General features: G+C 40.5%; 1 protein-coding gene across 1 annotated transcript in view; it reads left to right on the top strand.

Annotated features, from left to right (window-relative positions):
- Nucleotides 1-14,394, top strand: part of CEMIP2 (cell migration inducing hyaluronidase 2) — a 104,569-nt gene that overhangs the window by 52,091 nt on the left and 38,084 nt on the right. Inside the window, exons 8-12 of the mRNA XM_056523087.1 lie at nt 1,530-1,739; nt 6,856-7,061; nt 8,886-8,955; nt 10,661-10,789; nt 11,275-11,363. Coding sequence (XP_056379062.1) covers nt 1,530-1,739; nt 6,856-7,061; nt 8,886-8,955; nt 10,661-10,789; nt 11,275-11,363 — 704 coding nt within the window. The remainder of the gene's footprint in view (nt 1-1,529; nt 1,740-6,855; nt 7,062-8,885; nt 8,956-10,660; nt 10,790-11,274; nt 11,364-14,394) is intronic.

Here is a 14,394-nt window from a genome sequence, read left to right as displayed (position 1 = left end):
ATACACAGGAATCCTTTTTACATTGCGGCTAATATAATACCGTCCAGGATGAAGTGAGATAGCAGCAGAGATCTCCCATGTGCTTACGTGCTGCACGCTCGGTCTGCCCCCCCCTTACATTGGATTCTTGCAGTTTCTAAGCAGGGAGTCTCACAGATAAACCAAAATAGAGACCGAATTTCTGCCTGAAAAGAGCTCAACTTCCTCCATTGATCCTGAGAAAAAATAGTTGCAGTACTAATTCAGTGCTGTGTCCCACCCCTTGATGTCTTTCTCTGCACAGTGGTTCTCTTACATACCTGGCTGGGCAAGCAGTTGAGCCCAGTTTTTTAAACTTTCACGGATTAAGAAGTGACTGCATATCCTTTCAATATGGCATCACTTTAGGAGATGTGCCCTGGATGGAGTCAATGTTTTCATTCAGACATGCATCTGACAGCTTGAAAGGGACGAAGTCAGGATCAGTATAGTATGTACTGTAGGTACACAACTACTCAACTTTTTATCTAAAAAAAATATGTATGTATGCTTATTGCTTAAGCCATGAACACAGTCCAAAGAATTAGCTCAGCCCAATTTTACCGGTCACAGTAGGAACAAACTTGGAGGAAGTCCAACACACTTGTAGAAGATACAGAAGTCCAGGGCAGCACTTCTATAAAATGATTCTTGTCTTTAATTGTGATCCAGGACACATCAAGGATAAGTGAACCCAGTGAGTCAGTGATATGTTTAAAGCAGAACTGCTTTTATTCAGATTCATGCATAAGTTATAAAATAATGGATTGACCATTACAGATAAGGCATAGTAGTTCTCTCCATTCTGAATAAATTTACAGTTTAAATGCAGGTTGAAAAGAAACCTTTCACCATGAAAATTTAGCCCAAAAAATTCAGTCCAATTGGGATGCATAATGTTATAGAGCAGAAGGAGCCAAGCTGATTCATAATTTTGTAATTAATGTGCAGGGTAACCTTTCATTTATTCATATAGAACTCTGCTCAGTCTGGGCTAAGTAGTCATGTGGGTGGTCCTACTCATTGGTTGACAGCTTTATGTGTGCATGAAGAGAAAGCGATCAATCCCTAAGTAAGGCCTCCCACATGACTACTTGGCCCATTATAAACAGAGATTTACAGGACTAAATGAATAAGTTATCCTGGAAATGTTCCCATACAACTATATATGAATCTGCTGAGCTCCTCCTGTTCTATATGTTGCCTGCAGCTTGGACTGCATTTTCAATCTGACAGGTCCGGTTTAATGTTGAAAAGCTTAACTGACATATAAATCTTTATTAAAGGGGTTATCAAGGAATAGAAACATAAAGCTAGTTCCTTCCAAAAAACAGCACCACCCCTGTCTTCAGGTTGTGTGTGGTAATACAACATGGCTCTGTTCACTTCAATGGAACTTTGTATGTCTAGTTCTTTCCTCCAGCTCCCTGAAATATTGATTACAGTGCTCTATACTGCGTGTTCTGTTATGTTAGACATGTGTATGTAACTATATACACTTTCTTTGGCAGATATTGCAGAACTTCACGGCTGTTCATCTGTCAAATGTTGAACTGAAGAATATGGGCCAGCAAGTAATGGGCAGCTACCCCGTCCATTTTCACCTGTGTGGGGATGTTGATGAAATGGGAGGTTACAGTCCTGGAACGTATGTTGATGGCCTTTCCATTCACCATAGCTTTTCCAGATGTGTCACAGTCCATGCAACAAATGGCTTGTTGGTATGTATACTTTTAGGACCCAACATATGAGTACCCTTGTATATGATATACTGTAAGTACCTACTGCAGATGCCAGAATGTCATATCCCAACAATATGCCATGTATGTACAGGAGTTTCTCCTTCTGTCGGGATTTAGACAATTCTGTTCATCAGATACTTAGAAACAAATATAACGGAATATGTTGGATGACAGCAGGTAAGGGGGGCATCACAAGAATTATCACACGGCTTTCCCAAAGTTCTGAATGCTATCTTTGTAGAAGGAAAGTAAAAAAAAAAAAAAAGTTTGAAACAGGACAGGCTCTAAACTTTTATATAAAAACTATTTTTTGTACTACAAATGTTTTAAGTAGATGGATTTTGTGAGTCTTCTGTGACATACCCTTATTTGATGCTGACCACCTTTCTCCAAAGTTGATAAAAACAAAAAAAAAGACTTTTCTCCAAAAAGAACTGAGAGCCTCCCCAGAGAACATTGTGAATGGTTTATTTACATAATTTTTAGCTACCACTTGCCAAATTATGAAACTGTTGCAAAAGCTTAGCTAAGATAAACATCAGACCTATCTGATTCCCCTGCCAAGCCATTCAGCAATTTTTTGGAATGTAAACAGACCTTGTAGAGAAACTGGTATTTACGGGTTTCTACCCTTTTTTTTTTAAGAATTAGGGCTGTATGATCAATACTTGGTGGGGTGGGGGGGGGGGGGGGATTATTGCGGTGGAACAGTTTTTTTTTTTTTTCTTTAAATCAGATTACACTATAGACTACACTTTGTGGGTGCTCAATCACCAAAGAATGCTGGGAGATTTCAGCTCTGAAACTGGCAGAATTGTCACTTTAACTTTGAACTACTGTATAGTACAGGATTTATAGATTTCTGTCCATTGTCTATCCAATATTAGTCTATATTGTAAGGTGTAAATGAGCAGTTAGGTTTTAGGTTACACATTCTATTCTATATTCTGGCCACTAAGACCAATAATAAGCTTACTTCCTTTTCTGTAGAGAGAACTTTTCAGTAGTCTTCTCACTATCCTTATTACAGGCAGGATTACAGGAAAAAAAAATACCTATATAAAGGACACAGTAGGTGCTCCCTTCTTCCCCCTTGCTGCACTATGTCCCCTGTACAGGTTACTGAACCATAGAAGTCCCCTGTAAGTCAATGAGTCTGCTAGTAAGGTTCCTATTGTGTTTCTGCGGTAAACCCTGTAGTTGTAATTAGAAAAAAAGTGATCTTCTATTAAAAAAGAAAAAAATATGTTGATATAGTTAGTGTGGAAGCACTGTATGGAAGACCACTTCATTGTAGGGCATAAGGTTTTATTTTACCAAGATCAAAAGGAAAGAAGATGTGGATTCAGGGTCAATCGGGTCTCCAGTGACCCAGAAAAAAAGGGTGAATGGGGCTGTCCGAGACAGCCCCATTCACCATTACCCAGCAGGAGTGAGGTAGCACGGGTGCTACCTCACGATCATGTGATTGAGCGGCCGGATCGACCGACCAATCACTACCCTGCTGGTCGGTGATCGGGCAGTGATGGGGGCCAGCGGGGGTCTCCTACCCTTGCCTGGCCCCATGGGGGTCCCCTCAGGAACAGCGGACAGGAGCAGCAGAAGCAGTGGCAGCAACGGCGGCGGTCTCGGCGGTGCAGGCGGTAGGATAAAGCAGGAGGTGAGGCCTGTTCACCTCCTACTGTTGCTTAGCAACAACTCTCAGCATGCACAACCAAAGGGCATGCTGGGAGTTGTAGTTTTGCAACAGCTGGAGTTCCAACTAGCACTCCCAGCATGCCCTTTGGTAGTCTGTTCATGCTGGGGGTTGTAGTTTTGCAACAGCTGGAGTTCCAACTAGCACTCCCAGCATGCCCTTTGGTAGTCTGTTCATGCTGGGGGTTGTAGTTATGCAACAGCTGGGGGCACATTTTTTCTATGAAAAAGTGTGCCTCCAGCTGTTGCATAACTACAACTCCCAGCATGCTCTGACAGCCGAAGGGCATGCTGGGAGTTGTATTTTAGCAACAGCTGGAGGCACACTGCTACAACTCGCTGTAAACCCCGCCCGTGTGAATGTACCCTCAAAACACTACACTACACCTGCACAAACTAAAAAGTAAAACACTACATATACCCTTGTTTTCCAAACAGGGTGGAGACACAGTTTGGGAAACACTGCTGTAAGGTATTTTGGTGGCAGATGCAAATCCCCAATTTAGGCCTCAAATGCGCATGGCGCTCTCTCTCTTTGGAGCCCTGTCGTATTTCAAGGCAACCATTTAGTGCCACATATGCGGTATTTCCATACTCTGGAGAAATTGCGTTACAAATTTTGGGGGGCTTTTTCTCCTTTTACCCCTTATGTAAAGGTAAAGTTGGGGTCTACACCAGCATGTTAGTGTAAAAAATATATGTATTTTTTACACTAACATGCTGGTGTTGCCTTATACTTTTAATTTTCACAAGCTGTAAAAGGGGGGGGGGGGGGGGGGGAGAGTAAGGAAATACCCCATATGTGGACGTAAAATGCTCTGCGGGCGCACAACATGGCTCAGAAGTGAGAGCGCACCATTTACATTTTAGGCATAAATTGGTTATTTGCGCAAGGTTGGCAGATTTTACAGCGGTTCTCACATAAACGCAAAATAATAAATACCCACATGTGACCCCATCTTCGAAACTACACTCCTCATGGAACATAATAAGGGGTATAGTGAGCCTTAACACCCCACAGGTGTTTGACTAATTTTCATTAAAGTTAGATGTGAAAATGTAAAATATATATATATATATATATATATATATATATATATATATATATATATATATATATATATATATATAATTTTTTTTTTTTTCACTAAAATGCTACTGTTACCCTACATTTTTCATTTTCACAAGGGGAAATAGAGCAAATGGGGCTACAAATTTGGGGGGGGGGGGGTCTTTTCTTAGTATGGAAATACTCCATATGTGGATGTAAAGTGCTCTGCGGGCACACTACAATGCTCAGAAGAGAAGGAGCGCCATTGGGCTTTTGGAGAGAGAATGTGTCCGAAATTGAAGGCCATGTGTGTTTACAAAGCCCCCATGGTACCAGAACAGTGGACAACCCCCCCCCCCCCACACACACACACATGTGACCCCATTTTGGAATATACACCCCTATTATAATGGAATAAGGGGTACAGTGAGCATTTATGCCCCACAGGTGTCTGACAGATTTTTGGAACAGTGGTCAATGAAAATAAACATTTTATCATTTGCACTGCCCACTGTTCCAAAGATCTGTCAAACACCAGTGGGGGTGTAAATGCTTACTGGAGCCCTTATTAAATTCTGAGAGGTGTAGTTTCTAAAATGGGGTCACGTGGGGGAGGGGGGCGGGGGTTGTCCACTGTTCTGGCACCAAGGGGGCTTTGTAAATGCACATGGCCCCCGACTTCTATTCCAACCCAATTCTCTCTCCAAAAGCTCAATGGCGCTCCTTCTCTTCTGAGCATTGTAGTTCTTTACATCCACATATGGGGTATTTCCATACTCAGTTGAAATAAGGATTCAAATTTTGGGGCGGCTTTTTTCCTATTACCCCAAATGTTTCCATTTTCACAAGGGGCAACACCAGCATTTTAGTGGAAAAAAAAATCAAATTTTTCATTTTCATGTCCAACTTTAGCAGAAATTTGTCAAACACTTGTACCCCTTGTTACGTTCCTTGAGGGGTGTAGTTTCCAAAATAGTGTGGCATGTGTGTGTTTTTTTTTTTTATTAATTTTTTTTTTTTTTTGCTGAAATAGTTTTTGGGGGGCATGTTCCATTTAGGAAGCCCCTATGGTGCCAGAACAGTAAAAAAAAAAAAACACATGGCACACTATTTGGGAAACTACACCCCTCAATGAATGTAACAAGGGGTACTGTGAACCTTAACACCCCCTAGGTGTTTGGCGACTTTTTGGTAAAGTCGGATGTGTAAATTAAATTATTTATTTTCTCACTAAAATGCTGTTTTCCCCCCAAAATATACCATTTCTACAAAAGGTAATAGAAGAAAATGCCCCCCCCCCCATTTCTTCTATTACCTCTTGTATAAATGGTAAATTTGGGGGGGGGGGGACTGCATTTTAGTGAAAAAAAAAAATAGAATTTACACATCCGACTTTACCGAAAAGTCGCCAAATACCTGTGGGGTGTTAAGGTTCACTGTACCCATTGTTATGTTCCTTGAGGGGTGTAGTTTTTCAAATAGCGTGCCATTTTTTTTTTTTTTTCTGTTCTGGCACCATAGGGGCTTCCTAAATGTGACATGCCCCCCAAAAACCATTTCAGTAAATTTCACTCTCCAAAATCCCATTGTAGTTCTGAGCCCTCTACTGCACTCACAGAGCACTTTACATCCACATATGAGGTATTTCCTTCCTCGAGAGACATTGGGTTACAAATTTTGGGGGTATTTCTCTCCTTTTACCCTTTTGTAAAATTTCAAAAACAGGATCTACAAGAACACGTGAGTGTAAAAAGTGAAGATTTTGAATTTGCTGCTATTCCTGTGAAACACCTAGAGGGTTAATACACTTACTGAATGTCATTTTGAATACTTTGGGGGGTGTAGTTTTTATAATGGGGTCATTTGTGGGGTATTTCTAATATGAAGACCCTTCAAATCCACTTCAAACTGAACTGGTCTCTGAAAAATTCCGATGTTGAAAATTTTGTAAAAATGTGGAAAATTGCTGCTGAACTTTGAAGCCCTCTGATGTCTTCCAAAAGTAAAAACTTGTCAACTTTATGATGCAAACATAAAGTAGACATATTGTATATGTGAAACAATATATAATTTTTTGGGATGTCCATTTTCCTTATAAGCAGAGAGCTTCAAAGTAAAAAAAAAAAAAAAAAAAAAAAATCACATTTTTCATCAAATTTGGGAATTTTTCACCAAATATTGATTTACCACTAACATAAAGTAGAATATGTCATGAAAAAAACTGTCTCGGAATCAGAATGAAAGGTAAAAGTATGTGGTCAGATGTGCAAAAAAAATGCTCTGGTCCTTAAGGTGAAAATGGGCTTGGTCCTTAAGTGGTTAATCTAGCTGACTTTTTTTTCTATACAGATAAAGAACACAATTGGCTATGACACACTGGGACACTGTTTCTTTCTGGAAGATGGCATAGAACAAAGGAACACTCTGTTTCATAACCTTGGACTTGTTACCAAGCCAGGCACATTATTACCCACAGACCGAAATAATACAGTCTGCACAGCTATGAGGGATAAAGTATATGGAAACTACGTTCCTAATCCAGCCACTGACTGCATGTAAGTATCTGGCAGTACAACAACCTACTTCCATGTCAACTTGTAACACTTTGGAATTTGAGGAACTATTCGACTGAAGGAGAAAACCCGATTCATTCAGTCCTATATGGGGACTTCATGTGTTTTCCCTCCTGTTGAGTTTACATTGGTTGTATACACTAGATAAATGTTAGTTGATCTTATGTATTCTGCAGAGACTGAGAAGCTAATAGTGATACAGTATGTGGGGCAGCGTGATGGGAATGGCTAAATTGAAGTTCAGCATTCCTGATCATTGTTTTATAGGAGATGGAATACTGGATTATTGGGACCTGGATTGATACTGCAGCAGGAGTTGGTCATACTCCTGGTTATTGTTGGCCAAAACCTCAGATTTCATGATGAACAGTAATCCATTTAATGTGTACGGTGGCCAACAGGCTGTCCCCGAAAGATATTGATTTAGGAGGAAAGGATCGGAGTGTTGGCCTTCTGAAAGTTTCTCCCATCTGCACACCGGATGGTTGTAGCTCTGCCGCAGTGACATTGGATCCTTGGTTGCCAAGACCCTTCTCCCCCGGATTACTTTGGTAGCTTGCTAGGGCAGCCAGCTTTAGGAAGAGTCCTGGTTGTTCCAAATAAGTTTCATTTAAGGATTATTGTGGCCATTGTGCTCTTTAAGTGCATCGGACTTTTTTTTTTGTACCCTTCTCCTTATCTGTGCTTCCACACAATCCTGTCTTGGAGTTCACAGGCGGTTCTTTTGATCTCATGTCCTGATATACGTTGTCAGCTGTGAGACCTTATATAGACAGGGCTGTGTCTTTCCATATCCTGTCCAAAAACCTGAATTTACCACAGGTGACTCCTATCAAGGTGTAGAAACATCTTGGATATCAAGAGAAATAGGAGGCTCCCAGAGCTAACGTTCCAGTGTCATAACATAGGGTCTGAATACTTATGACATTTTAGTTTTTCATTTTTAATAAAACTGTAAAAAATACTAAAGTTGTTAGTTTTTCTCATTCTTATTATGGGGTATCAAGTGCAGAATAAAAAGCACAAGGCTGCAATATATATAAAAAAAAGGTGAAATTCTATTTATTTATTTTTCTCCTCAGTTTTCAATACATGTACTTGTCAGTTCTTCTGCGGATCTTTATGATGTATTCGTTTGGAAACAAAGTGACCTTTTAACGTGACCCTCAGGATCACAAAGCCGTTCTCTTATTTAAAGAGATGACTTTGTGAACCTTTCCTCTTAAAGGGGTATTCCAGGCAAAACCTTTTTTTATATCTATAAACTGGCTCCGGAAAGTTAAACAGATTTGTAAATTACTTCTATTAAAAAATCTTAATCCTTCCAATAGTTATTAGCTTCTGAAGTTTTCTGTCTAACTTCTCAATGATGATGTCACGTCCCGGGAGCTGTGCATGATGGGAGAATATCCCCATAGGAGCTGGACAGCTCCCGGGACGTGAGTCATCAGAGAGCAGTTTGACAGAAAACAGCAACTCAACTTCAGAAGCTAATAACTATTGGAAGGATTAAGATTTTTTAATAGAAGTAATTTACAAATCTATTTAACTTTCCGGAGCCAGTTGAGATATATAGTTTTGGCCTGGAATACCCCTTTAATGTAATATGGTGGCTGGAATGATATAAACTTAGTTTGTTTACAAATGTAAGAATATAATACGGATTCCAAGGTCCTGTAATATAAGACATCGTTGTCTCTTCAGTCTTTTCTTATGTTCAGTTTGAAGTGTTTATATATTATGTCTAACCTCCTTTTTGTTAATTAAATGTGTTTTTTTTGTTTTTTCCTGTTGATTTTTTTTTAGGGCAGTATCGACGTTCTGGATAGCCAATCCCAACAATAACTTGATAAGTAATGCAGCCGCTGGCTCTCAGGCAAGTTTTATTATGTTATGGCCTGCAGTGACTGTAACATCTTCTGTTATCTTTTACCTTTTTAAGGTTTTAGCTTTTGCCATAAGGTATATAGTAAAATCCTTTTTTGATGTGGTTTAGAATGTAAATTTAGCTGCCAGAACACTGGGTTGTAAAATGTATTGTTGGACTTAGAATAGGTCTGTTAGTGTAGAGGATCTATCCTGTTGTGCATTGATGGCTGATGCCTGTTGAATGCCGTCATTGTGTAATCAGCAAGGGTCTTATAACTAAGCCGTCTACTAATAAGGAGGGGACTTGCACAGCCTGGCGCACCGGGGATCGGGAGATGTTCTATCAGATGTAGCACGGCTTTTAGTCTAGAATTACAGGTCAGCTGCAATCACGTGATTGGGGCTGCCACAATAATTCTGGGATATGCTGCTTTAATCTTACCCTGGAGTTCTCAGTATAGTTCTGTTACGTCAGCACGATGAGTGAACATGGATAACGACATCTTTTATAATGGCAACAAAGCCTGACTCTTGTCTGTGCTGCCAATACTTCTGGAAACTTCTCACTTTCTGCCCTGCTGTTTATGTAGCTTAAATAGAGGTAGATAAGGGATAAGAGGTAGATTTCCGTATTGGCAGCTTTTATTCCCCCCCCCAAATTATGAGCGATGTCCTGGTCCATGAGACCTCCACACTCTCCAAATCGCACTGAATGTTCTGTGTGTACCGGAAGTCACTTTCTCTGTGAGAGGCTCACACATAATACACTTTAAGGGTCTATTCACACGTATAGTATTCTGCGCAGATTTGATGCGCAGGATTTCAAGCTGTGTTCAGTTTACATTGAAATCTGCAGCAGAAAATCCTGCGCATCAAATCTGCACTGAATACTGTACATGTGAATAGACCATAAAGGCCCAGATTTAGCAAACTGTGAGAGAATAACTGAAGAGATTTTCGCACAACAACCAATCACAGCTAAGCAAACAAGCTCTGGTAAAGTGAAAGCTGAGCTGTGATTGGTTGTTGTGGGAAAATCTCTCCAACTTTCTCTGACACAGTTTGATAAATCTGGGCCATAGGATTTAGAGTCTGAATTCAGATCACATGATGGAATAGAAGGATCAAAATCAGGCATAAAGCTGCCAGTAAGAACTGCTCTTCTCTTCACCTTCTCTACATTACCATCCGGGGTGGAAATAAAGGCATCCTGTTATCACTTTCATGTCCTCAAAATGTGAGTCTTCACTGCTTACCCCAGCCGGTTCTCCCCACCCCACCGACCTTGATTAATGGATATCTCACCATGTTAGGGTATAGGGAGAGACCTGTCAATCAAGGCTGGGAGGCCAGAAAGAAGCCACTGGTGACCATTCTAATGATGCATGAAAGTGATGACAGGTCCCCTGCTACACACACAGGCACCAAATCTACTGCACAAATGTACATTTGCTCCATTTCTTTACAATCTATCATTAAATACTCCTACCAAGTGATAACTATCAATGTCCAGAACAAATAGGGCCCGTTGGTGAGAACATCTTTTGTCATCTTTCTATTTGTAGTAACAAACTACACAATCTGCTGAACTGGTTTATTCTAGACAAAGAGCTTCAAGAGAATGAAAGTAAATAGATTATGAATAGTCACTATAATATTGCTATATATGGTGATTTTTGAGCTATACCTTTTTATAATTTCTTTATTTAAAGGATGCCGGGATCTGGTATGTGTTCCACAAGTCTTCAACTGGAGAATCCCATGGGCTTTATCCAGATACCAAATCGGAGCTCACACCTCTTGGTATATTTTACAATAACAGAGTCCATTCGAACTTTAAGGTAACAAGCATTTCATAATACACCTGGCAATACATATAAAACAATAAATCTGCTATGTTTTCAAGAAATTGGTTTAAATGGTTGTCTTATTAGACATTGATGGCATATTGCCTGTTTCTACCACTCGTGTCCAAAGAGCTATGGAGTGACAGCTGTGTCCTCTGCCAGTCACTAGATTAAACTGGTAGCCACATGAGAAGAGCCCTCTAGCTTTGTCTTCTGTTAACTCCTTTTGAGTTTTTCCTGGGCAGCTTATGACTGTTTTCTATGACCGCTAGCTATGTGCAGCTGGCTATTATTGACTTTTATCACTGGCATTGCAAAAATTAAGGTTTAGACAACCCAGTGTGAAGAAAGTTGCATCACCTGAATATGCTGTGTATTTTGTATCCTTCACATACTACATCATTTACAAGAGTGCAATATTAGTAAGGAGAATGTGCCTAAACCATGTAATATAAAGACTTCTTTTTTTCTTTTTCTAGGCAGGCTTGTTTATTGATAAAGGTGTGAAAACCACAAATGCCAGTGCCGAAGACCCAAGAGAGTATCTGTGTTTGGATAATAATGCCAGGTGATTTTTCCTTTTTTATTTTTATGCATCCACTGCACATGGCAGGGCAAGTAACATAGAAAATCTCATAATTGCAGAGATGAAAATCAAGATATAGCCAATATAACCAATAACTTGTTATCCCACCTTCCTCTGTTTCTACATTGGCCATTAGTAGCTGTGGAAACACGCTACTCTTTTTTTGCCTTGATGGTTCTCTAACCGGACCTAAAACCGTGGTATACCATGGCTTTAGGTTCAGTGGGAAACTTTATACGGGGCAAAAATGAGCTGACCGGAGTCACCGTTTGGCTCCTGTCGGCTCATTGAAATGAATAGGGTTCCGTCCGGATCCCGCTGGGGTACGGGAGCGGACGGTTTTCGCTCTTCCTCCCAACCGGATCCAACACCCGTACACTACAAATGTAGTGTGAACCTACGCTTACATGTGCCCATTTACTGTACATGAATGCAAGCCCAAAGCTAAGAGTTACTTCCTTCCATGTCTTACACCAGAATTTGTAAGCCAAAACAAAGTATAAAGGTGGCCTAAATGTGACACCCTCACTGTATTTGGAAATCAGCATCCATGTGTGATCCTTACGTCTACCTAACCTGTATTAAAAAGTAGGAGACATCATCAAAACCTATTTGTCCGCAAACATACCTCAGCATGGTTTTCAGCTTTATAAAATAATGTAAATTTTTTTTTTCTAGTTGATTCCCTTTTCATGCTCTAACATGCTCTATCCATTTAATGGTGAAACCAGGCTAGGGAAGAAAGCTTCTTAGTATTCCAAGGGGCCATTTTATTCCACTATTCACAAAGATTAAACAGATTTTTAGAATATTATGCATTCATGTTCTGTCTGGGTGAATGCTTGGCTGCCCTTTGATCTAGGAGCAGAATTGCTGAGGCCCAGTCAATGAGTTGTACATGTATAGTAACTCTTCCTTATTGCTGGCCTGGACATAAGCATTCTTTCAGATATTGTATACATTATATTGTGTGTTCTATGAATGTGTACTGCATATATTAAAGGGAAGATAAAGCGCCCATTTACACACACAAGTATTTTACATTCCAGTAATGCGAATATATTCTACACTCCTTTTAACATTTTATATGGTTTCCACTTCAAAGTCTTTCCATCTCTCAGTACTCAGGGTGGTGGCATGTTTATCATAAGCATTTTTCTTTTCTTTTGGGAGCCGATTCCTAGCACTCAGTAGCCTTTGGCAACATATACTTCCTGATCTTTCCGCCCTATGTTCATGCTGACAATATAGTCAGAAGTTCAATTTTTTTCATGATGTTCTCCCATCCTGAAGGTTGATGAATTTCTAAGTTTATACAGATCCAGTTTTATTTCACCATCTGACAGCTGTTTGCCTAGAATAAATGTAGACATGTGCCACTAGGACACACCCTCTTCTTGACTGCAAAATTGGGGAAGAAACTCTGAGGATGTTTTTTTTTAAATTTTTTAAATTTTTATTTTTTGTCTTTCTATATTTATACTGCTTATTCATTGTGTAATGAAAAGTTCTGCATTTTTCGAAGTGGCCTAGTCATGCTCATGGCCCTGGGTTTGCGGCAATATGGCCAGTTAGGCAATCCTTTGGGCGCCAAACAGTGCCCCAGATCTCCCTTCTGTCTTGAGGGTGTTACTATGTAGTAACCAATTGTTGGGCTCACAGATCATTGCCCAGACTCTATGCTGTGCAGCACTTAGTATGTATTGTTTTTAGCTACAGATGCTAAATCTTCCTTTTTGTTGTTCACAAGGCCAAATTCTGGATTGTAATGCACCAAAAAGCTAGCACAAATCCATACGTCACATTTATCATTGGTTTCAGAGACATTTTGCACTTTGGTAGGCACTTTTCTAAGGCTGGGTTCACACCACGTTTCGTTAAATACGGTTCCCGTATACGGCTGGGAGGAGGGGGGCGGGGCTTAATTGCGGCGCCCGCACTTAGCCGTATTCGGGAACCGTATTTAATGCATGTCTATGAGCCGACCGGAGTGAACCGCAGCCTCCGGTCGGCTTCGTTTTTGGCCGTATGCGGTTTCCCGACCGTAAGCAAAAAAAAACGTGGTCGACCACGTTTTTGCCTGCGGTCGGGAAACCGCATACAGACGAAAACTAAGCCGACCGGAGGCTGCGGTTCACTCCGGTCAGCTCATAGACATGCATTGAATACGGTTCCCGAATACGGCTAAGTGCGGGCGCCGCAATTAAGCCCCCCTCCTCCCAGCCGTATACGGGAACCGTATTTAACAAAACGTGGTGTGAACCCAGCCTTTGTCTAGAATTAGGCATGGCTTTAAGTCTTATAATGAACCAGATTTTAATGGTGTGCACTAGTTGTTTCTATCTGAGGAGTTTATACCCCATCCACAAGATAGGGTCTAATAAGCTTACTGGTCTGACCACTGGGAACCTCATCGATCCAAAAAAATGTCAGGAAAACTGTCCCTGGAATGAATGGGGCACGACTAGCGTTTTATAAATTCTATACTGAGCGGCCAAACTGAGCTAAAATCAGTTCTCCTCAATATTATGAGGCCCCATAGAAAATGAACGGAAAGCTGGCTACACACGTGGTTCACTCCATTCATTCAAGGGACAATTTTGTTTCCAGGGTCGGTGGGGGCCACAGCTGTCGGACCTCCACCTATTAGCTTTTTATCCCTGATCTTGTGTCTAGGAGATAACCTCTTCATATGGGAGTACCCCTGATGGCATATGGGAATCTTGAGAATAATTAAAAGCACATATATTTATTGGGAATTAGATGCTTAAAGGGAATGTTTTACCACCTCTGTGCTGTCCTTTTTCAAGACAACATAAGGTAGTGCATTGCATTTATCTGTACCTGTCGTGTAGCTTTTGAAAAATTTGCACTGTATTTGCAGTAGTCTGTGCTGTTAGCTGGGTAGATGTAGGAGCTTTCAACCCATCATAAACAAAGACTCATTATTTGGTACTCCACTTGCATAGGGCTGCCAGGAAATAACGTAATTTTCTCAAAAAGCATAAAGGTG

The sequence above is a fragment of the Hyla sarda genome, chromosome 1, assembly GCF_029499605.1.
Source record: "Hyla sarda isolate aHylSar1 chromosome 1, aHylSar1.hap1, whole genome shotgun sequence".
In the NCBI taxonomy this organism is placed as follows: domain Eukaryota; kingdom Metazoa; phylum Chordata; class Amphibia; order Anura; family Hylidae; genus Hyla; species Hyla sarda.
Note: the sequence above shows the minus strand (reverse complement) of the source record. Positions and strands in the feature narration are given on the sequence as shown.